We start from the raw sequence: 24,463 nt of genomic DNA, 5'->3' as shown, positions 1-24,463 counted from the left end.
TCCCCACTTGTAAATTTATCGAGTGTGAAAAATGAAATTGAAATACCTGATGGAACCATATAGGCTTTGACACTAACTCAAAATCTAATAATTTATACACAAATGTCCCCAGATATAAGGTTGGAAGACGGTTTAGGTCCCCACTTGTAAACCTGAAATTAGCTTAAAACTTAAGTGTTAAGCCTTTAAAAGGTCCGATTACCTATATTTCATTCTGATAATCAATATTTTAACTATAAAATTAAAATATACATGAAATTAGAAAATGTGTGTTTAAAAGACCCCACTTCTCTGTTTAAATGACAGTGAAGGTCCCCACTTGTAAATTTATCGAGTGTGAAAAATGAAATTGAAATACCTGATGGAACCATATAGGCTTTGACACTAACTCAAAATCTAATAATTTATACACAAATGTCCCCAGATATAAGGTAGGAAGACGGTTTAGGTCCCCACTTGTAAACCTGAAATTAGCTCAAAACTTAAGTGTTAAGCCTTTAAAAGGTCCGATTACCTATATTTCATTCTGATAATCAATATTCTAACTATAAAATTAAAATATACATGAAATTAGAAAATGTGTGTTTAAAAGACCTTACTTGTCTGTTGAAATGACAGTTAAGGTCACCACTTGTAAATTTATCGAGTGTGAAAAATGAAATTGAAATACCTGATGGAACCATATAGGCTTTGACACTAACTCAAAATCTAATAATTTATACACAAATGTCCCCAGATATAAGGTAGGAAGACGGTTTAGGTCCCCACTTGTAAACCTGAAATTAGCTCAAAACTTAAGTGTTAAGCCTTTAAAAGGTCCGATTACCTATATTTCATTCTGATAATCAATATTCTAACTATAAAATTAAAATATACATGAAATTAGAAAATGTGTGTTTAAAAGACCTTACTTGTCTGTTGAAATGACAGTTAAGGTCCCCACTTGTAAATTTATCGAGTGTGAAAAATGAAATTGAAATACCTGATGGAACCATATAGGCTTTGACTCTAACTCAAAATCTAATAATTTATACACAAATGTCCCCAGATATAAGGTTGGAAGACGGTTTAGGTCCCCACTTGTAAACCTGAAATTAGCTTAAAACTTAAGTGTTAAGCCTTTAAAAGGTCCGATTACCTATATTTCATTCTGATAATCAATATATTAACTATAAAATTAAAATATACATGAAATTAGAAAATGTGTGTTTAAAAGACCCCACTTCTCTGTTGAAATGACAGTGAAGGTCCCCGCTTGTAAATTTATCGAGTGTGAAAAATGAAATTGAAATACCTGATGGAACCTTATAGGCTTTGACACTAACTCAAAATCTAATAATTTATACACAAATGTCCCCAGATATAAGGTTGGAAGACGGTTTACGTCCCCACTTGTAAACCTGAAATTAGCTCAAAACTTAAGTGTTAAGCCTTTAAAAGGTCCGATTACCTAAATTTCATTATAATAATCAATATTTAAACTATAAAATTAAAATATACATGAAATTAGAAAATGTGTGTTTAAAAGACCCCACTTCTCTGTTGAAATGACAGTGAAGGTCCCCGCTTGTAAATTTATCGAGTGTGAAAAATGAAATTAAAATACCTGATGGAACCATATAGGCTTTGACACTAACTCAAAATCTAATAATTTATACACAAATGTCCCCAGATATAAGGTTGGAAGACGGTTTAGGTCCCCACTTGTAAACCTGAAATTAGATCAAAACTTAAGTGTTAAGCCTTTAAAAGGTCCGATTACCTAAATTTCATTATAACAATCAATATTTAAACTATAAAATTAAAATATACATGAAATTAGAAAATGTGTGTTTAAAAGACCCCACTTCTCTGTTGAAATGACAGTGAAGGTCCCCGCTTGTAAATTTATCGAGTGTGAAAAATGAAATTGAAATACCTGATGGAACCATATAGGCTTTGACACTAACTCAAAATCTAATAATTTATACACAAATGTCCCCAGATATAAGGTTGAAGACGGTTTAGGTCCCCACTTGTAAACCTGAAATTAGCTTAAAACTTAAGTGTTAAGCCTTTAAAAGGTCCGATTACCTATATTTCATTCTGATAATCAATATATTAACTATAAAATTAAAATATACATGAAATTAGAAAATGTGTGTTTAAAAGATCCCACTTCTCTGTTGAAATGACAGTGAAGGTCCCCGCTTGTAAATTTATCGAGTGTGAAAAATGAAATTGAAATACCTGATGGAACCATATAGGCTTTGACACTAACTCAAAATCTAATAATTTATACACAAATGTCCCCAGATATAAGGTTGGAAGACGGTTTAGGTCCCCACTTGTAAACCTGAAATTAGATCAAAACTTAAGTGTTAAGCCTTTAAAAGGTCCGATTACCTAAATTTCATTATAATAATCAATATTTAAACTATAAAATTAAAATATACATGAAATTAGAAAATGTGTGTTTAAAAGACCTTACTTGTCTGTTGAAATGACAGTTAAGGTCCCCACTTGTAAATTTATCGAGTGTGAAAAATGAAATTGAAATACCTGATGGAACCATATAGGCTTTGACTCTAACTCAAAATCTAATAATTTATACACAAATGTCCCCAGATATAAGGTTGGAAGACGGTTTAGGTCCCCACTTGTAAACCTGAAATTAGCTTAAAACTTAAGTGTTAAGCCTTTAAAAGGTCCGATTACCTATATTTCATTCTGATAATCAATATATTAACTATAAAATTAAAATATACATGAAATTAGAAAATGTGTGTTTAAAAGACCCCACTTCTCTGTTGAAATGACAGTGAAGGTCCCCGCTTGTAAATTTATCGAGTGTGAAAAATGAAATTGAAATACCTGATGGAACCATATAGGCTTTGACACTAACTCAAAATCTAATAATTTATACACAAATGTCACCAGATATAAGGTTGGAAGACGGTTTACGTCCCCACTTGTAAACCTGAAATTAGCTCAAAACTTAGGTGTTAAGCCTTTAAAAGGTCCGATTACCTAAATTTCATTATAATAATCAATATTTAAACTATAAAATTAAAATATACATGAAATTAGAAAATGTGTGTTTAAAAGACCCCACTTCTCTGTTGAAATGACAGTGAAGGTCCCCGCTTGTAAATTTATCGAGTGTGAAAAATGAAATTGAAATACCTGATGGAACCATATAGGCTTTGACACTAACTCAAAATCTAATAATTTATACACAAATGTCCCCAGATATAAGGTTGGAAGACGGTTTAGGTCCCCACTTGTAAACCTGAAATTAGATCAAAACTTAAGTGTTAAGCCTTTAAAAGGTCCGATTACCTAAATTTCATTATAATAATCAATATTTAAACTATAAAATTAAAATATACATGAAATTAGAAAATGTGTGTTTAAAAGACCTTACTTGTCTGTTGAAATGACAGTTAAGGTCCCCACTTGTAAATTTATCGAGTGTGAAAAATGAAATTGAAATACCTGATGGAACCATATAGGCTTTGACTCTAACTCAAAATCTAATAATTTATACACAAATGTCCCCAGATATAAGGTTGGAAGACGGTTTAGGTCCCCACTTGTAAACCTGAAATTAGCTTAAAACTTAAGTGTTAAGCCTTTAAAAGGTCCGATTACCTATATTTCATTCTGATAATCAATATATTAACTATAAAATTAAAATATACATGAAATTAGAAAATGTGTGTTTAAAAGACCCCACTTCTCTGTTGAAATGACAGTGAAGGTCCCCGCTTGTAAATTTATCGAGTGTGAAAAATGAAATTGAAATACCTGATGGAACCATATAGGCTTTGACACTAACTCAAAATCTAATAATTTATACACAAATGTCACCAGATATAAGGTTGGAAGACGGTTTACGTCCCCACTTGTAAACCTGAAATTAGCTCAAAACTTAGGTGTTAAGCCTTTAAAAGGTCCGATTACCTAAATTTCATTATAATAATCAATATTTAAACTATAAAATTAAAATATACATGAAATTAGAAAATGTGTGTTTAAAAGACCCCACTTCTCTGTTGAAATGACAGTGAAGGTCCCCGCTTGTAAATTTATCGAGTGTGAAAAATGAAATTGAAATACCTGATGGAACCATATAGGCTTTGACACTAACTCAAAATCTAATAATTTATACACAAATGTCCCCAGATATAAGGTTGGAAGACGGTTTACGTCCCCACTTGTAAACCTGAAATTAGCTCAAAACTTAAGTGTTAAGCCTTTAAAAGGTCCGATTACCTAAATTTCATTATAATAATCAATATTTAAACTATAAAATTAAAATATACATGAAATTAGAAAATGTGTGTTTAAAAGACCCCACTTCTCTGTTGAAATGACAGTGAAGGTCCCCGCTTGTAAATTTATCGAGTGTGAAAAATGAAATTGAAATACCTGATGGAACCATATAGGCTTTGACACTAACTCAAAATCTAATAATTTATACACAAATGTCCCCAGATATAAGGTTGAAGACGGTTTAGGTCCCCACTTGTAAACCTGAAATTAGCTTAAAACTTAAGTGTTAAGCCTTTAAAAGGTCCGATTACCTATATTTCATTCTGATAATCAATATATTAACTATAAAATTAAAATATACATGAAATTAGAAAATGTGTGTTTAAAAGACCCCACTTCTCTGTTGAAATGACAGTGAAGGTCCCCGCTTGTAAATTTATCGAGTGTGAAAAATGAAAGAGAATAGTAAGCCTCGATACCCGCGGGCAGCGCAGGGGGGGATGAATTTTTTCCCCCATGGTTTATACCCGCGAAGGGGGGGACGAATTTTTGCCCCCATGCCTCCATCCCCGGAGGGGGGTTGGTGTGTCTCCCCCTCACCTCCTCCACCTGAAGGGTGGAGGTTGTTCTTGAGTGTATGCTCTCTCTTTGCGCTAAGTCCCCTTTTTTTTTTATTCTGACTTTCACTTTCTCTTTACCCAGCCCGATACCCGCAAGAGCGCTGTGAAGGCTGGAGAGTTTTTTTTTCTCTCTCTCTCTTGGTTCCCTGACTTTCACCGTCTCTTTCCCTTTGACCGTCTCTTTATTTTTACGCTTGCGAATGTACTAGCCTAGCGGCGCGAGAGCGCTGTGAAGGAGAGTTTTTTTTTCCTCTCTCGTCGTTTCCTCTTCTCCTTTACATGTGCAAAGCGGGGGAATGCGTGTACAACCATAGCGGCTCGCGTTTTCTCTCCGAATAGCACTGAAATGTTATAGGAATATATCTCTCGGGTTCCTCTTCTCCGTTACGCGTGCAAAGCGGGGGAATGCCTGTACAAGCCTAGGAATTTCTATCCCAACGTTTTTTTAATTTTACACGGAATTTTAATTCCGGTAATATTTTTTTTTTTACTTTTGCAATATGTATAAATCAAGAGGCGTTAAATATTTTATCCATGTTTTATTTTTTTTACATAAAGTATTTTTTCTAGTAAAGTATTAATATTACGGATGCGTTCATTAAAATGCAATTTATCGATATAATAATAGTTAAAACGATCCTCGTAAGGTATTTTATATATTACGGTAAAAGGGCAAAAAGTAACCTTTTTTTTCACCATTGTAAGAGTCTTTTAAATTCGTCTTTTCTTGATAAGACAGATATAGTCATCTTTTTCCGAAGTAACGTCTACTTCGATAGGCACATTGAGCGTCCGTTTTCCAAGAATGAAGGGGCAGTCAGGGTACAATTGTCTATGTTTATCGCGTACCGATTCCGAGGTTGTCCATACTTGAAGAGTCCCGTGGCAAAAGAAACATCTGAAGGTATGGTCCGTGTGGACTAGCGTTTGTTGCCCGAAAATGTATGGACAGTCTGGGTACAATTGTCTATGTTTATCGTTTACCGATTCCGAGTTTGTCCATACTTGAAGAGTACCATGGCAAAAGAAACATCTGAAGGTATCTCTACGGCCTAAATAAAACCCGTCTCGCGCTAGTTCGCCTGCATCAACGTAAAGCGACGGCCACGATTGGAAAGTTTTTAAACGGGCTTCTTCCGAATTCATGTCGTGTTCAACATCTCGCGGTTCTTGGGGTCGCTGAAAATTTCTTGGACGTAGGTATCCAAAATTGCCTTTTGAATGACAGACTTTGGAATGCGAAACTCCATATAATCAGAGCGGGCGGTGGGTGGTACGTCGTGACCCTTGTCGTCTTCGATCGGTACGTTGTTTGTTGGAAGTCCGCGGATGAAGGGACAACTAGGAAAATGACGTTTGTGTTCTTCGTGCACAGAATCCCGAATTTTCCAATCGTTTAATATACCGTGACAAAAATAACACTCTACGGTATCGTGACCATACGTATATAAATAAAAAAATCCGTCTCTAGCTAGATCTCGGGGGTTTGTATACGGACCCTTCCAGCGATGGAAACTTTCACGTCTTTTCGCCTCGGTGTTCATACTAGTTATGAAACCCAACGTTCTTTTCCGTTTGCTTATATAATTCAACATGTACAACACCCCCCTAGCGGCTAAAATAATAATTCATGCCCAGACCCGTTCGCCTTCCCCCCACACCCCTAAACTTTAGCTAGAACCAAACTCAAAATATATCAAGAGCCGACCCCCATGCCACCAAACTAAACCTATAACTAGAACTGCCACCCCCCTCTCTCCCCAAAACTAAACTCTAACTAGAACTCCCCCTCTCTCTCTACCCCCAGGCTAAACTCTAACTACCAAACTAAACCTATAACTAGAACTGCCACCCCCCCTCTCTCTCCCCAAAACTAAACTCTAACTAGAACTCCCCCTCTCTCTCTACCCCCAAGCTAAACTCTAACTAGAACAAATCTTTGCCCAGACTTGTCAGCCAGCCCCGCAGACGTTCTTTGTATACAAAGTTGTTTACGACATTCGAACCAAATGGATCCCCCCAAGATTAAAGATAATTCGTGCCCAGACCCGTTCGCCATCCCTGCTATGAACCTCTCACCCCCCCCCTTTACAAATGTTGTTTACGTCACTCGTCTGCAAATAACACGACCAGACATGTTCTCCCCCCTTCAGAGAATCTGTTTTCAAGCTGTAATATGTGTATGTTGAAAAAATAAAATCATTTTTAAAGGAAAAAATACATTTATTCATTTTTTTTACATGTAAATATCATTAAGGATATCTAGATTGCACGAAATATTAATTTCGGCTTTGTTAGAGTGCGCCCATAAGGCGTAAATTAAAGCCTTGTCAAAGGCGCAAGCCGTTCGGTGCTCACCGACGGGGTGAGGGTACAAGCACCGTACGGGAAGAGAAATGATGTCCGCGGTCGTGGCTTTCGGACACTTGAAGTCGTTCAAGTCGTGAACCGTTCTGTTGAGACGGTCAGAGAGAAAGGTGACTTTTTCGTCACCCTTTGAAAAGATTAGGTCGACCCCCTGTAGACCGGCGGCGAGGCAATCGTCGAGTTTGGCGTATGAGGTTAAGCCGGCATTCCAGTCCAATCGGTGCAGATTACGCGAAACCCACTGGTTTTGCCGTTGTTTTGAAATCGAGACGTGTGATTTATTGTACGGCGGCGCGAATGTCCAGGAAACGGTAGCCGGCTTGGCCTCGATGGTTGTTATGGCCAATTCTTTCACGATAATGTCCGTGCTGCCATCACTACGAGTGCGTCCGTTCAGGTATTCTAATTCAATAACGGCGGACTTCATAATAATAACTAGCAGCGAGTCTGTGGGTGACTGTTTAAAACCGAGCCGGGAGTAGATATGAATCCTCTAACGACCGTAGGGCTTCTTTTATAGAGATTGGTTGACGTCATAACACCAACCGAGTCGGGATTGGATACGAGAATTCACGGGGTGTGTGTTTCTCTTATAGAGGCTGGAACGGCTGACGTCATAACACGGTCTAATACCGAGTCGGGATTGGGTAAGAGAATTCAGTGGGAGGGCGTGGTTCTCTTATAGAGGTTGGAAATGATGACGTCATTCATCCACGGATCCCTCTTAAATTTCTTGAAAAACATGTTTGTGCTTCTTCTCCTCGTTCTGTGCATAATGTATACAACGCAGTATATACCGCAAGCGGAACTGTCTGGGGGCTGCAAAGCCCTCCTATTATAGTTTATTTTCGTAGAATTTTCTCTCATAAATGTTTTAATATCTTCTGTCAAGGGACCCAAACCCAAAGAATCAAAATAATAACATTGTTTATTCCCATCGATATAGAGACAAATCCAATGACTACCGTTTCCTTTGTGATTATCTAGATTTATAACAATGGAAGCCGGGTATCGAAGGATATATTTGGGTAGAACATCGCGCGGGTATACGCCCATGAAACCGCGGGTGTATCTCAAAACCCTTCTTATGGTTGAAGCGTTCATGGCGAATCTACAACGACGGTTCTATTATGATCTATGTGCATTAAACTTTGAAATTCTGAATAAACGATCAAACTCAGCGTTTCGGGTACTGGTTCTTCGAACCCGAGTTCAAGTCGCAATTGTCCTTGTCGTATAGGGTTGTAATGATTTATATCTGACGCGGTACCATCTTGAGTCAAATCAAAACAGTAAAGCGTATAACCTTTGGGATACTCCTTCATAGATATTTCGTTACCATCGTCTTTGTAATGAGTACCAGATCCGGTAAACAGAGAATAATATGATCTAGCGTAAAGGCCCTTTTTGAAATTTGGTCGCAAAGGCTTAGCGAGTACTTGTTCCGAGCCGATAATCGGATTAATATAATTCACGTTAAAGTTGTTGAATTCGAAAGGGTTCCAACTCAATTTGCCGTTATACGAGTTATGAGTTACTAAACCCGCTGTTAATCTGTTTGGTAAAACCCCTAAATATACGTTATCTATAGTAGTTTTTTGAATATTTGCCGAAATGGTAAAAACTTTCACTTCTGTCCTAGTGAATGGATATTTAGCCGTGGCTTTAGTCCAAGCCGATTCTAAAGCTAGCATTACCCGAGGGGCTACTCTCACTTTACGAATATATAAACCTACTTCGAGTATTTCGTGCTTGTACCACACGCCACCGGGGGGAGGAGCTCCGAGCAAAACAAAACCCGGTTTATTTCGGGTCATCCTGACTCTAAGACTGACGCCATTGGGTATGAATTTTGAAACGTTAAACATATCAGCGTGTAGGGCTCCGTACATTTCAATCTCTTTCGATTCCTTTGCTAACTCTTTTCTAACAAGATGTCCCTGGTTTTCAGTTACAGAAACCATTTTCCCAGCCGTGTCTTTATGCCATAATGAAGAAGTTAAATGAGATTTTTTAGCGTCTCCGCCATAGTTTAGCAATGTTTCTAGGTAGGCCTTGAAGGCGTAGTTTCCGGTTGAAGATGAAATAGGCGTATCATTGGCGGTCACTTCTACCGTATCCCAGAGCGAATGTAAAAAATTGTTGATGGGTCCTACGTTATCGGCTTCAACAAGATCAGTACCGTCCGTATGTACTATTTTAGCTCGAACATAAAGCATAGTTAGAGAGGCGTCAATATATTCTTCGCCATTTCCGGGAACGTAAAATTCAATCTGAGAGTCTCCATCCAAAACCGAAATAGGTCGATAGCAAACATACTTGGTCGATTCTACCGATGTTTGAATCGGGACAGATTCGAAAAAATCCAGCTCAGATTTTGTCGCTTGAAACATTTTTAGGAGAATATATCGTGTCGTCTTGACCTGTAGGGTATACGACGGCGAACTGGCTTTATTTTCCTGGTAGCCGCTCGTTTTATACCTTTTTTACTTTGAGCCCGTTTTCGTTTCAAGGGTTTTTTACGTCTGCGACGTTTCCCCCCTCCCCCATGCTGTGTTCTAATATCATCTAAAGTTTCCGTTACTCTTTTCTTAGCAGCCTCTTTAATATCCTTGCCCGATACTACGTCACTGAAAATTTTGGTCCCCGTACTAACGGCTTTTCTGCCGAGAAATTTGGCACCGCTTGTAAGCAAAGGCCTAACAAACCTTACCAATCCGCTAAAAAAGGATCCGAACCCCCCGTGACCTTTCAAATTAGGGTTATTTCCTATATAATACCCTCCGGTTCCGGTTCCGGTTCCCGCTTGATTATTGTAATATTGCTTGTAGCAACATTGTCTCCGTTCTAAGACGTCTGGCTTAGGCATCGCAAGTGTAGTTTAACCGTTAAGCTCCCGTATTCAAATGGCGCCGGTTCCCCTAAACTATTCCTTATATTAACTTCGATGATATCAAAGTAATTTTTACCAACGGGTACGTAATGAGGATTGGTAAAGGTTTGAAATATTTGAGACCCGTATGGTTTCTTGGCATCAACCGAAACGATCCGTAGTAAAGGAACCGAGTGGTCGCCTACAATCTGATCGCTAGCGATATTTAAATAGATAAATAACTGGTCCGGAACGTGGTAATTCAAATTAGAGGGCCTTTGGCTACGACCTATACATTCGCTAGCTTCATCGTATCCCAGTATTTCGGCAATGGGTTTTTCGAATTTTAAATAAGGTTTCAATAATTTTTCAGATTGGTTTATAGTAATGTGTCCGGTTACGTTATCGTAAATCAACCGCGGTGATGGGCCATTTTTGTCAAACGAATTATTTATGACGTTTATTAAATGTTCTATAGACTTGTAAAACCCCGGGGGAACGTCGGGCGCAACTATGGTCTCCCGCCTAGCGTCTTTACTTTTTCTCTCTCTTTTCTTGCCTTCGGCTACCTCCCCTACTGTATATTTGCTTCCGTATCTGGAAACGTTATGAAAGCTAACATCACGTTCTTCCTTAGGCCTTGGCACGTTGTAAAAAGTAGACGTATACATTATATCTACTAGAGACACTTCCCATTTTCCATTTAAATGAATAGGGTTAGGTAGCTTGGTACAGTAATGCGCCCTGGTATTATCGGGAAATAACGAGCCGTTGACGTTACTTGGTAGGGTTAGGTAAAACGATTGATTCGACATCTTCTCCACGAACCCAAGAGGTTTGGGTTTTCGGGTAACCTTCCCAAGATACTAATAACTCCAATTTTCCACGCCTTTTTCGTCGCTTTATAATTTTTTCAATGTTGAACCTTTCAGGTTTAACCGTTTTCTGAACCTCTTCGCGATAGAACACGCCACTTATAGGGTTTCCTTCCAGATCCTTTAACTTGTAAATCACCGGATCACGGGCAGTTCCGATAAAATCAACTTGGAAAACTTCGGTGGAGTAATTGGCTTCGTAACCCTTTTCAAAAACCATTTTTACTTTGCTAACCCTGACGTAATCACCCACTTTTATTCGGGGAGGAGGGCGTTTTTTCTGTCCTTTGTTTTCAGTCCCGTAAATATTTCTATACACTTCTAATATATTGGTTGGCTTAACGTTATTCGGCGTCATCTTAATAGTACTATGCCAAGCGCCGTTATACGCCGACACTATATCTCGTAGGTGGTCGATATACCTTCTAGTATGGAGATGGGTAAACAGTTTAAACATACGAGACTTTAGCGTTCTATTCACTCTTTCTACAATGGGGGCGTGGTGGACGTCATTCTCGGTTGTAAAGAATTTAACCCCCTTTTCTTTGAGAAATTTTCTGACCGAGGAATTCAAAAATTCCTTCCCTTTATCCGTTTCTATTCTAATCGGTATTTGGTCTTTGAATATAAGAGCTAAGGCTCTAACAACTTCTTTTCCCGTCTTACGTAGTAAAGGCACGACCCATAGTTTTCTACTAAAACAATCTATACACGTCAATAGAAACGTGTAGTTATCATTATCTTTGGCCAAGGATCGCATGTCAACCAAGTCTATTTGGTACAAATCACCGATATTGTGAACTATAATTTGGCGCCTCTTAAACTTTTTACGAGCCGTTTTATGCAAAGTATACGGGGTGGAACTTTCCAAAAACGAAATTACTTCCGCTTTCGATATACCATCATCTTTAACAGCTCGATGTAAAGCGTCTATTCCTGAAAACGAGGCGGGGTTAGAAGGATCATAGTATATGGTTTTTAATTTTTCGGTGTTGTCGGGTTGAAGCTCAGCCATTTTGGTATTATAGAAGAAGATTTCCTTTTCGTAACGTAACGAGCCCCGCTTGAATTTTCTTTATTGTAATTTCTTAGCCGTCTCTTTAAGGGCGTTCGTTTTGGCGGGGAAGTGAAATGAAGGAGAGGAGGAGGGGGAAGGATGGGGACTGGTTCGGGAGAGACGGCGTTTTTTGGTCCTTCAATTTCTTTTAAAATGCTATGAAAATCGCTCCAGCCCTCGGGTATTTCTTTAAGGGGGGAAATGTAATGGTATACTAACTGCGCTATATCAGAATTTTTGATCTCTCGTCCGTTTACAAATACTCTTCCTTCTTTCGAGAACCTTAAGGTTTCGCCAAGCGATTGTAACTGAGTGAAAACCTTCTTTGCTCTCCCCTTATATTTGAGGGGGAACATGTCAATCCATTTTTCGGTCGGATCCGGCACGATTTCTCGAGAAACGTTATTGTACCTTTGGACTAGCTGCTGGTACATAATCCATTTGGAGCGATCGTCTAACGATTTGTTGTTTAAAACCGTTTGCATCTCCCTATTCAATTCTTGCATAAAATCTGTCTTTAGAGTATCAGCGGGTTGAATAGTGGGTTGAGACGGTATTTGCCGTTCATTCAAGGGTACCAAGGTCATTTTATGGTACATTACGAACTAAAAGCTCCGATAACCGAGGAAAGAAGCGGTACGAGTAAAGAAAAAAGACCTTCTCCCTTTTGGTTCGATAAAATAGCCCTTTTCTTTTTCCAAGCTATTCTTTTACTAGCTATTTTGCGTAGGTTATTCTTATACCTGTATAGCCTACTTCTTTGGGCCAAATTCAATTTCACGTTTCCGTGTAGCGTATTTAAAACTAATTCTGATATAGCGTCTATTAAACCTTTATCCGCGGATCTTATAAAGGCGTGTCTAGGCCCTTTTTTAAGTTTACTCAAGAGTGCGAGAACGTCTCGCTGTGATGTAATCGCTCGGCGTTTCATAATTCAAATGAATGCTCTTGTATGATACGAGTCTTATTTATCTCTTTTTGGGCACGTACACTACCATTGTCTCATCGGGAAATATTTTTGTTCTAACCCTATAATCTTCGGGACAGTTTTGTTTAAAGTCCAGTAGCAAATACGAATGAGGTTGTTCTGTAGCGTCCATGTAACTCTCCATTAAAAATTTCGGGTTACGAGGGTACATTTGTCTAGCTAGATAATTTATTTGCAATTTATCTCTAACCTGCTTGAACAGTATCAAATAATTTGTGTTTAAACTTATGTCCCTAGCATCGCTGGATTTATGATAAAGATTTTGAGTTAAATATAGCACGCTTAAATTACGATGATGACTAAACTTGGTAAAAATTGAACCGATCAAACCTGATTTGTTCTGATCCATTAAATCGTCTATTACTAGAAGACAATTTCGAGAGCCATCGTACTCGTTCATATCCGGCAAACCTTCCTTAAAGACAACCAAACCTTTCAATCTGTCGTAAAATGGTTGATATTCTGAATAATAGAAAATAATTTCAGCGATATTGGGTTCAAACATTTCCCGATGATTTTTAATGATTCTTTCGCAAAGAAACGTCTTTCCAGCCCCACTCGGTCCATTTACCGTTATGGTACACGGGTGATAAAAGGGAATCATTGTTCTCCGAGCTCTCGAGCTTAAATAAATTAAACTTTAAGTGGCCAAACGTTAATATAGGGGTCGCGCGCGTCTTCTTCTTCTTCTTCTTCTAGCGTGTCGCGGAAATGATCGCGTCGTGCATAGCAAGGAAACGCGCCGCGTGTCGCGTATGACAGGGAAACGCGTATGACAGGAAGCGCGGGAAAAAAAGGAACAAAATCAGTTTAAATTTTTTTTTATTTTAAATATACAATATACACTTTTAAATAAATTAATAAATTAGTCAATAAATTAATAAATTAGTTTTAAATTAATAAATTAGTTTTAAATTAGTTTTAAATTAATAAATTAGTTTTAAATTAATAAATTAGTTTTAAATTAATAAATTAGTTTTAAATTAATAAATAAATAAATCAATAAATTAGTTAATAAATTAAGTTGGGTTCTGGTAGCCATAGGGGACTGTTTTGAAATTGTCTAGTATACGGATTTTATCGACCGTGGCTCTATAAACTTTGTGAGTGTCTATAGAGACAAGCGTGTGATTGGGAAGCCTCGAAATGTGTCTCGGAATTGGAACAGTTATGGGCAAAAGGGCTTTGTCTAAATCAACGCCTAGTAATCCTTTTAAAGTTTCGTGATTGACTAGTTTCTCGTTAGAGACATTAAGACGAAACCCTTTGACTTTGGTTGTATTGAACCTTTTGCCAGAGTCTGGATCTGTTACCCAATAACTATAGTTTTTGCATCCTCCACTGACAAAGGTATCAATGTAGGCGTTTTTACCATAACCTTCCAATTCGTTGGTCATTTCACCCAGAAAGTTACCAGTTTCTATTAGCGGTATTCCCAGGGGGGACATGTACACAAGAGAATCTGTATTGTAGTAATAGCATTTATCCCCGACAATTTCCAGATATTCTAATAAACAAAGACGGGCCATGGCCGTTGTATAGCAGGCTATAGAGACGTTGGTATGCTTCAAAACAACGTCGGCCTCAGTCGTAGGAACCCATTTGACTAGCAGCGTTTCTTCATTTATGGTTAAAACGCTTTTTACTTCAACATCCGGGTTACTTAAGAGTTCGTAAAGTCTGCGGGGTTCTTTGATAATTTCCGTTTTGGTTGGTTTCACTCTTTCCCCGAATTTACCCCAAAGACTATTCAAGGCAAGTTTTGCTACGCTACGCAACCCTTCGTTTCTTTTAATCTTGACTGGGTCTAAAAGTACCCCCTCTCTAATTTTAAAATTTTTAATATAATTGTCACGTTCCTCGGGGGTAACGCAATTCGAGGGGTAACCACTAGCCGTCTGCTTATGAAGAAGGAACGAATCAACGTATTTTTGAAACAAGCCGGCCTCGCCAGTTTCAGGGTTATATTGTCGCACCTTGTATTTCCAGGCCTCTATCTTTTTTAGGATAACATAACCCCGATTTACAGCGGCACGAAGTTCATCAATCACCCAAGTGCCGATTAGTTTTCGCTCTTCGTCGGAATGGCGACAGTCTCCTTGGAAACGTTTCAAGGCACACTCCCGGCAAAGAGTGAAAACTAATTTATTGTTTAACCTTGTGGGCAAAACAGGGTGAAAGAGGCCAATTGGCGGCAAAACTTCGCATTTCAGAAATCCATCGAATGTGAAAATGTCGGGAATATTATCCAGTAAAATTTCTGGGTGCCCGACTGGCAGCTTCTTTCTCTTGTTGACGAAAGGATAGAGACTAGTTACGTCAACGTAATGCATTTTCTCGCTGCCGGATACTTTATGGTATAGTTTAAGTACCGACGTTCTTCCACCAAAAAAGGCATCGCGAGGATTTAAAGGTTCGCGTACTTTTTCTTTAATGTTTTCTGCTTCCAGAAAAACACCAATAGCCGGATTATCGGTTTTATCTTTAGTCCAATCACATTCCCACTTCGTTATTACTTTAAAACCCGCTTTCTCGATTCGTTCCTTCTTTTTTAAAGTTCTGACGTACAAGGTGTTCAAGGTTTGACCAGGATCACCTTGCAAAGATTGGTTACGGTTGACTTTGTAGCATTTGGGGCAACCATGGAAATAACACCCGTTAAACTCTAGAACATCTTTATCACAAAGGCCGTCCACTTTCATTTTCAAAAGTTTGGCTTCAGAGCCGTTAAACGCAGACTGTATATTTACGCCGTTTTCGTGAGCATACCAGGATAACCATTCTATAGCCACAAGTGACTGATTATCAATCATTCTATAGAGGTTATGAGGAATAATGCCTATAGAATCTTTATCCATAAAGTGTCTCCTGTATACCCAGCTACACAAACCGGCTATAGTACACGCGACCTGGAAAGGTTCCACCTGGGCAATGTCCAAGAAAATTTTTCTAAAAGCTAGACAACCTAACTTTAATATCACAACATCCTTGATGCAATAAAACTTTAATTCCTCCAGAAAATTAAAGCCTTTTTTCTCCTCAATTTGTTTATCGTACCACTCCATAAACTCTTTGAGATTTTTGGAGGTTAAATTTTCCGACCCGTAAGCTTCTGGAGGAGGCATTTGGTTTTCTAAGACATAATTTGTTGCTAATTGATTATTAAGGTCGAAGACGTGATCTTTAACCACGTTAAATAAAAAATGAGGGAAATAACCCTTTGCCGCATCTTCTAAGCCGAAAGTGGCGGCGAATTTAGAGAGTGGTACGGAGATAAAATTGAAAGAGTCAAGGAAATTTAAATTAAAGACAGTTAAATTTATAATTTTAGTGCCGTTAATTATGCAGTTAGGTTTAAATTCTTCGCCTAGAGCCATAATCTCTCGCAATAGAAACTGATTATCGTATCCGCTAGCATTATGAGCCAATAAAGTTACCTTCTTGACAGAGGCTAATGTTCTTAGAAAAGCTAAAAAATTTGAAACAGGGTTTGCTCCTTCAAAAACTCTCTGTCTCGGGCCTAGTGACCCACATTTCCCGCAGACGAAACCAGCCTCGGGCACATCGATACAACTTTCGCATACCATCTCTGATACGCAAAGGAGAGGCTGGTGGACTAACGCCCCTTTTTTTTCCTCAGATTCTAATATCTGAATCGCTTCAAAATCATAAAAAATATAAAGCAAATCAGGGACAACTTTCTGTTTCTTAGCTTGGCGAACTTTAGGAGGTTCTTCTTTAATTACCTGAACGTAACAATAGTGTGGACTGGGAGTGTATCTACTGCACACAGAACAATAGGTCTCACAGCACGTATGGGGCTGATTTTTACGCTTAAATAAATTTATTTGCGTGAAACATTGTTTGCAATGAAATAGTTGTGCGCAAATACTCTTCCCGTCTACACCATCTTGTTTATGATAATTAAAACATTCATCTCCTTTGAAAACCTTGAGACATTTGTCACACGCTCGGTCAGCACCCGTACAAGTTTGATCTCGTAAACAATTGTAACAATAAAGATTGCAACTATGATCTCTCTTGTTTCTAAATCCTACCAGACAATTTTCACAGTAATGGTCCATCCCGAACAAAGGTCTTAAAGACGTGACGACGTTGTAATGTCTATTTTGATTAATTAATATCAAACGAGGTCTATTGTCGTCATTGTCGATTTCCCCCAAAATCAACTCGGGCAAATTATTTTTAAAAATATATATTAATATATTATATTGCGCTAATTCGGCTTTAAATTTTTGTATAGATTCTACTTTACCGCAGTCTTTCGGGTTAACTTTAGCTTTGCGGCAAAGCTCTATAGCGGCATCTCGTTGAGAGGCCGTATCGCCTCTATCCGCTCGTGTGTACGAAATCGACTTAAATTTGTTTTTAAGCGCGATATTAGTCGGGTTTTTCTTATGTTCCGAATGCGCAATTGCCACGGAAATCGCTCTCGCTAGACAGAGATTATCATTGTTCACTATCCTGATAATTCCTCGAGAGTCACGAGAAAAGATATCAAAGGACCGCACTCCTTTGGGAGCAGCACGGCCAAACCCTTCTACCGGGATTCTCACCACGTGAAATTTTAAGACGATGGGTCCCAAAAAGAATCTTTCAAACTCATCATCGTATAAAACTGACTCTATCTCATCTAAAACAGATTTAGAGTCCAATTGGTCAGCTCTACGAAATGAGAGTGATATCTCGCCCCTGTTTGGCAAGCTTAAACTTTCGGCCGTTATCTGAATCATATCAGATGGAGCTAACCTATTAAGAACGGCCTGGACAATATTGGCTAAGCCTTCAACCAAATTATTAGTTATTCTTACGGTGATTTCGAGACCCGTTAGGTTAAATCTAGGGTACATTTGCACTCTTTGATCCGTAATTTCACAGTGAGGTAGAGAATCTATTGGCGTCATAACTGCCCCCCTCGCTCCGCCTCCAGATTGGTCAGGGAAATTACTAAGACCCGAAAAATCTATAGAGGCGAAATCGTTTTGAGAGGCGAAACCCAGCTCTGGATTATTGTTTAAAAAGTCGCGAGCTATACGATCGTTCTGGGAAGATTCAAATTCCCGCACAATTGATTCTTCCTTTTCGAAAATGTTAAAAGCTTTAATCATGTTTTCATCTTGCTCATCAACGAGTAGATTTTCAGCTTGCATTTCGTCTATATCGCGTTGACCTATGTCAAACGCCCTTTTTTCGAAACGAGCCATATATTGCTCACTACACGTTAAAGGCAGATTATTAAAGAATGTTTCCAACTCTTTAATGTCGCGGCATTGTTCAGGCTCACGCGGTACGCTTAACATATATTTAAATATGTCTGTAAATGTTTCAAGAATAGCGTATCCTCTATTTGACAAAAATGGCGGTAATATTTCCCCGACTGTAGCTGGGTTAAGTTTGAGTACTGTACATAAATCAAAGAAAAAAGCGTAGATTTTCTCAATGGGCCAAGGTCGCGAAACAACCAACGACTCGATCTCTAATAAAATAGATTCTTGAGCGTCTATATCGCGTTGATTTATTTCTAACGCTCTTTGTTCGAAACGGGCCCTATATAGATCACGATACGCTAAAGGCACATTATTATAGAGTGTGTCCAACTCTTCCGCGTTGCGGCATTGTTCGGGTTCACGCGGTACGCTTAACATATATTTAAATATGTCTGTAAATGTTTCAAGAATAGCGTATCCTCTATTAGACAAACAAGGCGGTAAAATTTCCCCGACTGTAGCTGGGTTAAGTTTGAGTAATGTACATAAATTAAAGAAAAAAGCGTAAATTTTCTTAATTGGCCATGGTCGTAACGCGGCCAATTCCTCGATCTCGAATAAAATAGATTCTTGATCCATCTTTACGCGTTTTTATAGTAAAAAAAAAAAACTTACGTTAAATGCTATCCCCATGAAAAACAAAAAAGAATATAAAAATACGTTACCTTTCAAATCAAGACGTGTCCGGGCAGGTTTTGTAAAACTTTTCTAAAAGCGAGACTATGCTATTCGTCTTTACTTTATAACTCTGAAGTAGAGAATGAGTTTTGCATACTCAACATATTGCCTTATATAGGTCATAACACTCAGCTTACCCCCCTCCTCCCCCCCACATGTTGTACGTAACGGCTTTTTACGAAGCAAAAATGTAATCTTTTTTAGATACATCCCCCCTCTCTCCCTCTAAAGAGCCCGTACTCTAACAAGAACCGACCAACACAGTTTCGTCCAGGCCTGTTTACCCTATATGAAAGAGGCCAACCTTAAACTAGAACTGCCACCCACCCTCTCTCCCCAAAACCAAACTCTAACTAGAACTGCCAACCCCCCCCCCTCTCTCCCCAAAACTAAACTCTAACTAGAACTCCCCCCCTCTCCCCAAAACTAAACTCTAACTAGAACTCCCCCTCTCTCTCTACCCCCAAGCTAAACTCTAACTAGAACAAATCTTTGCCCAGACATGTTTACCCTATATGAAAGAAGCCAACCTTTAACTAGAACTAACCCCCCCTTTCTCCCCCCTCTAAAGAATGAAGACATAAGCCATGTTAGGGCTCACTTTGATTTTGACAGTCGAATAAGAAGGTCGCTTGAATTGTAAGTAGAATTTTTGCGTAACAGTTTTGGGCGCTCGCTTGGTATAATAGCAACGGTTGCTTTTTTTAAGATAAGAATGGAAGTTGATAATTTTCGTAAACGAAAACTCCCGTCCAAACCTCGTAAAATCAATTCGAGATTTCATTTGGGAGAAGTATTTCTATCTTTCGGATTCACGTCTGATCTCAATATAGAGATTAGAATATGCCAGAAAGAACCAGATTTGTCCACGTTTCGCTTTGATGTTGACACCTGGCAAGCTTTTGCATCCAAAATTGGTCCGCTTAGCGGATGGACAAGTTGCCAAGAACCCACATCATACGACGCTATTTTAGCCGATACTCCATTATCTTCGACATCAGCACACGCAACCTTTAACAATCTAAAGCTGGAAACGAATATCAGGGGTGGAGACAGTATCGACTTCACATTGAACGCTTCAGAAGCAAGCGAGTTAAATCGATTAATGCCATATATTAATGAACATGTGAAAAAGCTTGTATCGAACGAACAGGTGTATTTATTACTTGGTGATTTGATCTGCGCTGAACTTATTACCATATATAAAATATTACACATAGGTTACGGTGAATTCTTTTCTTTTGAAGAAATTGAAGATCATATTAATTTTGATCGTGTACTATCATATTTTGGCTCGTACGTTTCACCGTATAAAATATTAATGGCTTTTGAAAGTAGATTAAAGGAACGCGGAATAAGTTTTGATTTTCAATCGTATAATATATTTAATATATTAATGTCTCAAACTTCTTATTTAAAGAAACGTATAAGCGTTGTCAATCTTTTTGGCCTGGTGTAAATTTGTATTGAAATAAATTTTTTAAAACGTAATTTTTGTCATTTGATCTGGATAGGCATATATATTTATAGGACCATAACAAGACGTTTCTAAAGCATTGTGGACAACATTAACTAGTCTACAAAGAAATCGGCTAGGATTGTGTTATTATCGTTAGAAATCATTTGAACTCGGGGTCAAATTCTTGTTTTTTTGTGACAGCGTCTAGACTTGTAATATTTATTAATTTATTGAAAGACATGCGGCTAGGGTACATGGAAATCGGTGTTATTATTATCGTTAGAAATAATTTGAACTCGGGGTCAAAATTCTGTTTTTTTAGATATGTGAGATGGTCTAGACTTGTATTATTTATTAATTTATTGAAAGCTAGGGTACATGGAAATCGGTGTTATTATTATCGTTAGAAATCATTTGAACTCGGGGTCAAAATTCTGTTTTTTTAGATATGTGAGATGGTCTAGACTTGTATTATTTATTAATTTATTGAAAGACATGCGGCTAGGGTACATGGAAATCGGTGTTATTATTATCGTTAGAAATCATTTGAACTCGGGGTCAAAATTCTGTTTTTTTAGATATGTGAGATGGTCTAGACTTGTATTATTTATTAATTTATTGAAAGACATGCGGCTAGGGTACATGGAAATCGGTGTTATTATTATCGTTAGAAATCATTTGAACTCGGGGTCAAATTCTTGTTTTTTTTTTAGGAATGTGACCGCGTCTAGACTTGTTTTTATTAATGTATTGAAAGCTAGGGTACATGGAAATCGGCTAGGAATGTGTTATTATCGTTAGAAATCATTTGAACTCGGGGTCAAATTCTTGTTTTTTTTTAGATATGTGAGGTGGTCTAGACTTGTATTATTTTGGGGTCTCGTTTGCTTCAATAACAACTTTTGAATATTGGAAAGATCATAAGGTTTTTGTATTGGGGTATATAGAAAGAGCGTCGGAGACTAAAAGAACCCCCCGGTTTCTCCATGGTTTCTATAAATACGGCAATTTACCCAATACAAAAATCACTCTCAGCCTAAACACTGACGAACCACTACTACTAAGACTAAATCCTGCACCAAACTTTCAACATGTGAGTATAATGTTTTTTCTCCTGAAACCATAGAATAAGTTTTTTTGTTATTTAGGGCACCCAACCCTTTACCGTTTGGGAATGAGGTATTTGAATTCCTAAACCCACCTGTCCAAGATGAACCTTTGGAAGAAGAACCTTTTCCTCTAGCTGAACTAGAGGAAGTGGTGGTGGAAGGAGGGGAGGAGGGAGGGGAGGAGGAATGGGAGAATGAGGAATTGGATGAGGAATTGGATGAGGATGATGAAGATCCTACGCCATTGGATTGCAACATCCAACGGTAAACATTCCATGTTTTCTCCTATTTTTTAGTAGCTATATTTCCTCCATAAAATTTGATCAGGATCTTAGCCCAGATCCGTCAGGAGGCCGAGGAAGAAGAATGGCTTGCCAACAACGAAGTACGCCCGGCCATCGAACAAGTGTACTCGGTCGAGACAAATTATGTTATCGAAGCCCTGGGTCAAACCCTGTTGGGTTTCATGGTATTCCCTGTAGAACCCCTAGAGGGGGCACCCCTAGTCGAGGAACAGCCCTTAAACATAGCTAACTGTTATTCCGGCTTGTAAGTTATATAGTTTTTTTTCTTTTTTAAGACCATTTCTAATTTCTTTTTTCTTTACAGTCTCAATACGGCCATCTTAAAGTTTTTTAAAAGGAGAGCCCGAATATACAGGGAATCCGAAGGGGAGGTTGATGCTGACGGCGTGATTGACGCCGCAGACGTTCGGAGAGCAACCGAGCACGATATACGTCGGGCGAAACTGTTCCTCGACAAAGTCGCCTACGGGGTGCTCGCCCAACAGATGGTAGATCTAGGGCTTTTTCGATAACATAAATATCCGCGTCTCGGGGGGCTATTCAATTTCCCGCCCCTAGCCCCCAAAGGTAAGAAACCGTTTTTGTATATTATAGGGGGGGGGGTAAAGAGTGTCTGGGTTTCAACGGGCCCCCTCCATACTATATATACGGAGAGTTTCCCAATACTAAAATCATTCTCGGTTTAGCTTCGGCCAGAACATCATCCACCATTATCATGTGAGCATACTGTTTTTTTTCTGAAATCGTGGAAAGACTAACTTTTGAACTTAATAGGGCGTACAGTCATATTGACGATGTTCTTTTATACACGGACGACGAGGAGGACCCGAGACAAAATTTTTACGAGTGGCAACAGCGTCAGCCACCCCCACATCAACAGCGTCAGCCACCCCCACATCAACCCCAGGAAAACCCGCCGAGAGTAAATGAACATCTGCCAAATGATTGCAGCCTCTTCAGGTAAAGTCTCTATATTTTTTAAAACTTTAATGGCTATATTCAAACATTTTTATAGGATCCTTGCTGATGTCCATAAGGACTTAGTGAGGATTCGCGCGGAGAATCTCGGACATGGTTTTGATCTCCGCGAGGACGACGTTGTCTTCCGGGAGTTGAGTTCTCGACTCATACCATTCGTTGACATAACACCCACTCCCGGAAACCCTATGCCGGTTTACGTTAACACGTCTCGCTCGGGCTCGTAAGTTAATTAGCATTATTTTTTTAAAGATGGATCCCTAATATCTTTTCTTTCTATTTTTAGTCTCAATGCCGCTATCACCGACTATTTCAAGGGGAGAGCGGGTACCCCCAATGAGGGAGTCCTAGACCGGTTTAGGCAAAAGCGTTTCCTCATAGCTGTAGCAAATGATGTTCATTTACAAACAGGCCTTTAATCTTTCAATTTTTTTCTATTTAAAATTATATATATATATACAAATAAAACATGGATAAAATATTTAAAATTATATATATATATACAAATAAAACATGGATAAAATATTTAAAATTATATATAGACAAATAAAACATGGATAAAATATTTAACGCCTCTTGATTTATACATATTGCAAAAGTAAAAAAAAAAATATTACCGGAATTAAAATTCCGTGTAAAATTAAAAAAACGTTGGGATAGAAATTCCTAGGCTTGTACAGGCATTCCCCCGCTTTGCACGCGTAACGGAGAAGAGGAACCCGAGAGATATATTCCTATAACATTTCAGTGCTATTCGGAGAGAAAACGCGAGCCGCTATGGTTGTACACGCATTCCCCCGCTTTGCACATGTAAAGGAGAAGAGGAAACGACGAGAGAGGAAAAAAAAACTCTCCTTCACAGCGCTCTCGCGACGCTAGGCTAGTACATTCGCAAGCGTAAAAATAAAGAGACGGTCAAAAATAAAGAGACGGTCAAAGGGAAAGAGACGGTGAAAGTCAGGGAACCAAGAGAGAGAGAGAAAAAAAAACTCTCCAGCCTTCACAGCGCTCTTGCGGGTATCGGGCTGGGTAAAGAGAAAGTGAAAGTCAGAATAAAAAAAAAAGGGGACTTAGCGCAAAGAGAGAGCATACACTCAAGAACAACCTCCACCCTTCAGGTGGAGGAGGTGAGGGGGAGACACACCAACCCCCCTCCGGGGATGGAGGCATGGGGGCAAAAATTCGTCCCCCCCTTCGCGGGTATAAACCATGGGGGAAAAAATTCATCCCCCCCTGCGCTGCCCGCGGGTATCGAGGCTTACTATTCTCTAATGAAATTGAAATACCTGATGGAACCATATAGGCTTTGACACTAACTCAAAATCTAATAATTTATACACAAATGTCACCAGATATAAGGTTGGAAGACGGTTTACGTCCCCACTTGTAAACCTGAAATTAGCTCAAAACTTAGGTGTTAAGCCTTTAAAAGGTCCGATTACCTAAATTTCATTATAATAATCAATATTTAAACTATAAAATTAAAATATACATGAAATTAGAAAATGTGTGTTTAAAAGACCCCACTTCTCTGTTGAAATGACAGTGAAGGTCCCCGCTTGTAAATTTATCGAGTGTGAAAAATGAAATTGAAATACCTGATGGAACCA

General features: G+C 38.6%; 3 protein-coding genes across 3 annotated transcripts; 2 read left to right on the top strand and 1 right to left on the bottom strand.

The window, feature by feature from the left end:
* Window positions 1-8,344: 8,344 nt before the first annotated feature.
* On the bottom strand, window positions 8,345-9,637 carry LOC149677967 (uncharacterized protein F54H12.2-like). The gene is made up of 2 exons (XM_089837431.1): window positions 9,006-9,637; window positions 8,345-8,798 (listed from the first exon to the last, which is right to left on the bottom strand). The coding sequence occupies exons 1-2, from the start codon at window positions 9,635-9,637 to the stop codon at window positions 8,345-8,347; spliced, it is 1,086 nt and encodes a 361-aa protein (XP_089693557.1).
* A 10,624-nt stretch (window positions 9,638-20,261) lies between these two features.
* Window positions 20,262-22,755, top strand: LOC149677966 (uncharacterized). The gene is made up of 6 exons (XM_089837469.1): window positions 20,262-21,554; window positions 21,610-21,834; window positions 21,898-22,119; window positions 22,180-22,442; window positions 22,562-22,592; window positions 22,650-22,755. Coding segments are annotated over exons 1-4 (657 nt in total). The 5' UTR covers window positions 20,262-21,552; the 3' UTR covers window positions 22,388-22,442; window positions 22,562-22,592; window positions 22,650-22,755.
* A 46-nt stretch (window positions 22,756-22,801) lies between these two features.
* LOC149677965 (uncharacterized) lies at window positions 22,802-23,458 on the top strand. The gene is made up of 2 exons (XM_089837470.1): window positions 22,802-23,076; window positions 23,140-23,458. Exons 1-2 carry the CDS (start codon window positions 22,802-22,804, stop codon window positions 23,270-23,272), a joined length of 408 nt encoding a protein of 135 aa, XP_089693596.1. The 3' UTR covers window positions 23,273-23,458.
* Window positions 23,459-24,463: the final 1,005 nt, after the last annotated feature.

This window comes from Phalangium opilio, unplaced genomic scaffold (genome assembly GCF_054372755.1).
Source record: "Phalangium opilio isolate 3A_F unplaced genomic scaffold, DU_Popi_V2 ptg000043l_1, whole genome shotgun sequence".
Classification (NCBI taxonomy): Eukaryota; Metazoa; Arthropoda; class Arachnida; order Opiliones; family Phalangiidae; genus Phalangium; species Phalangium opilio.
Note: the sequence above shows the minus strand (reverse complement) of the source record. Positions and strands in the feature narration are given on the sequence as shown.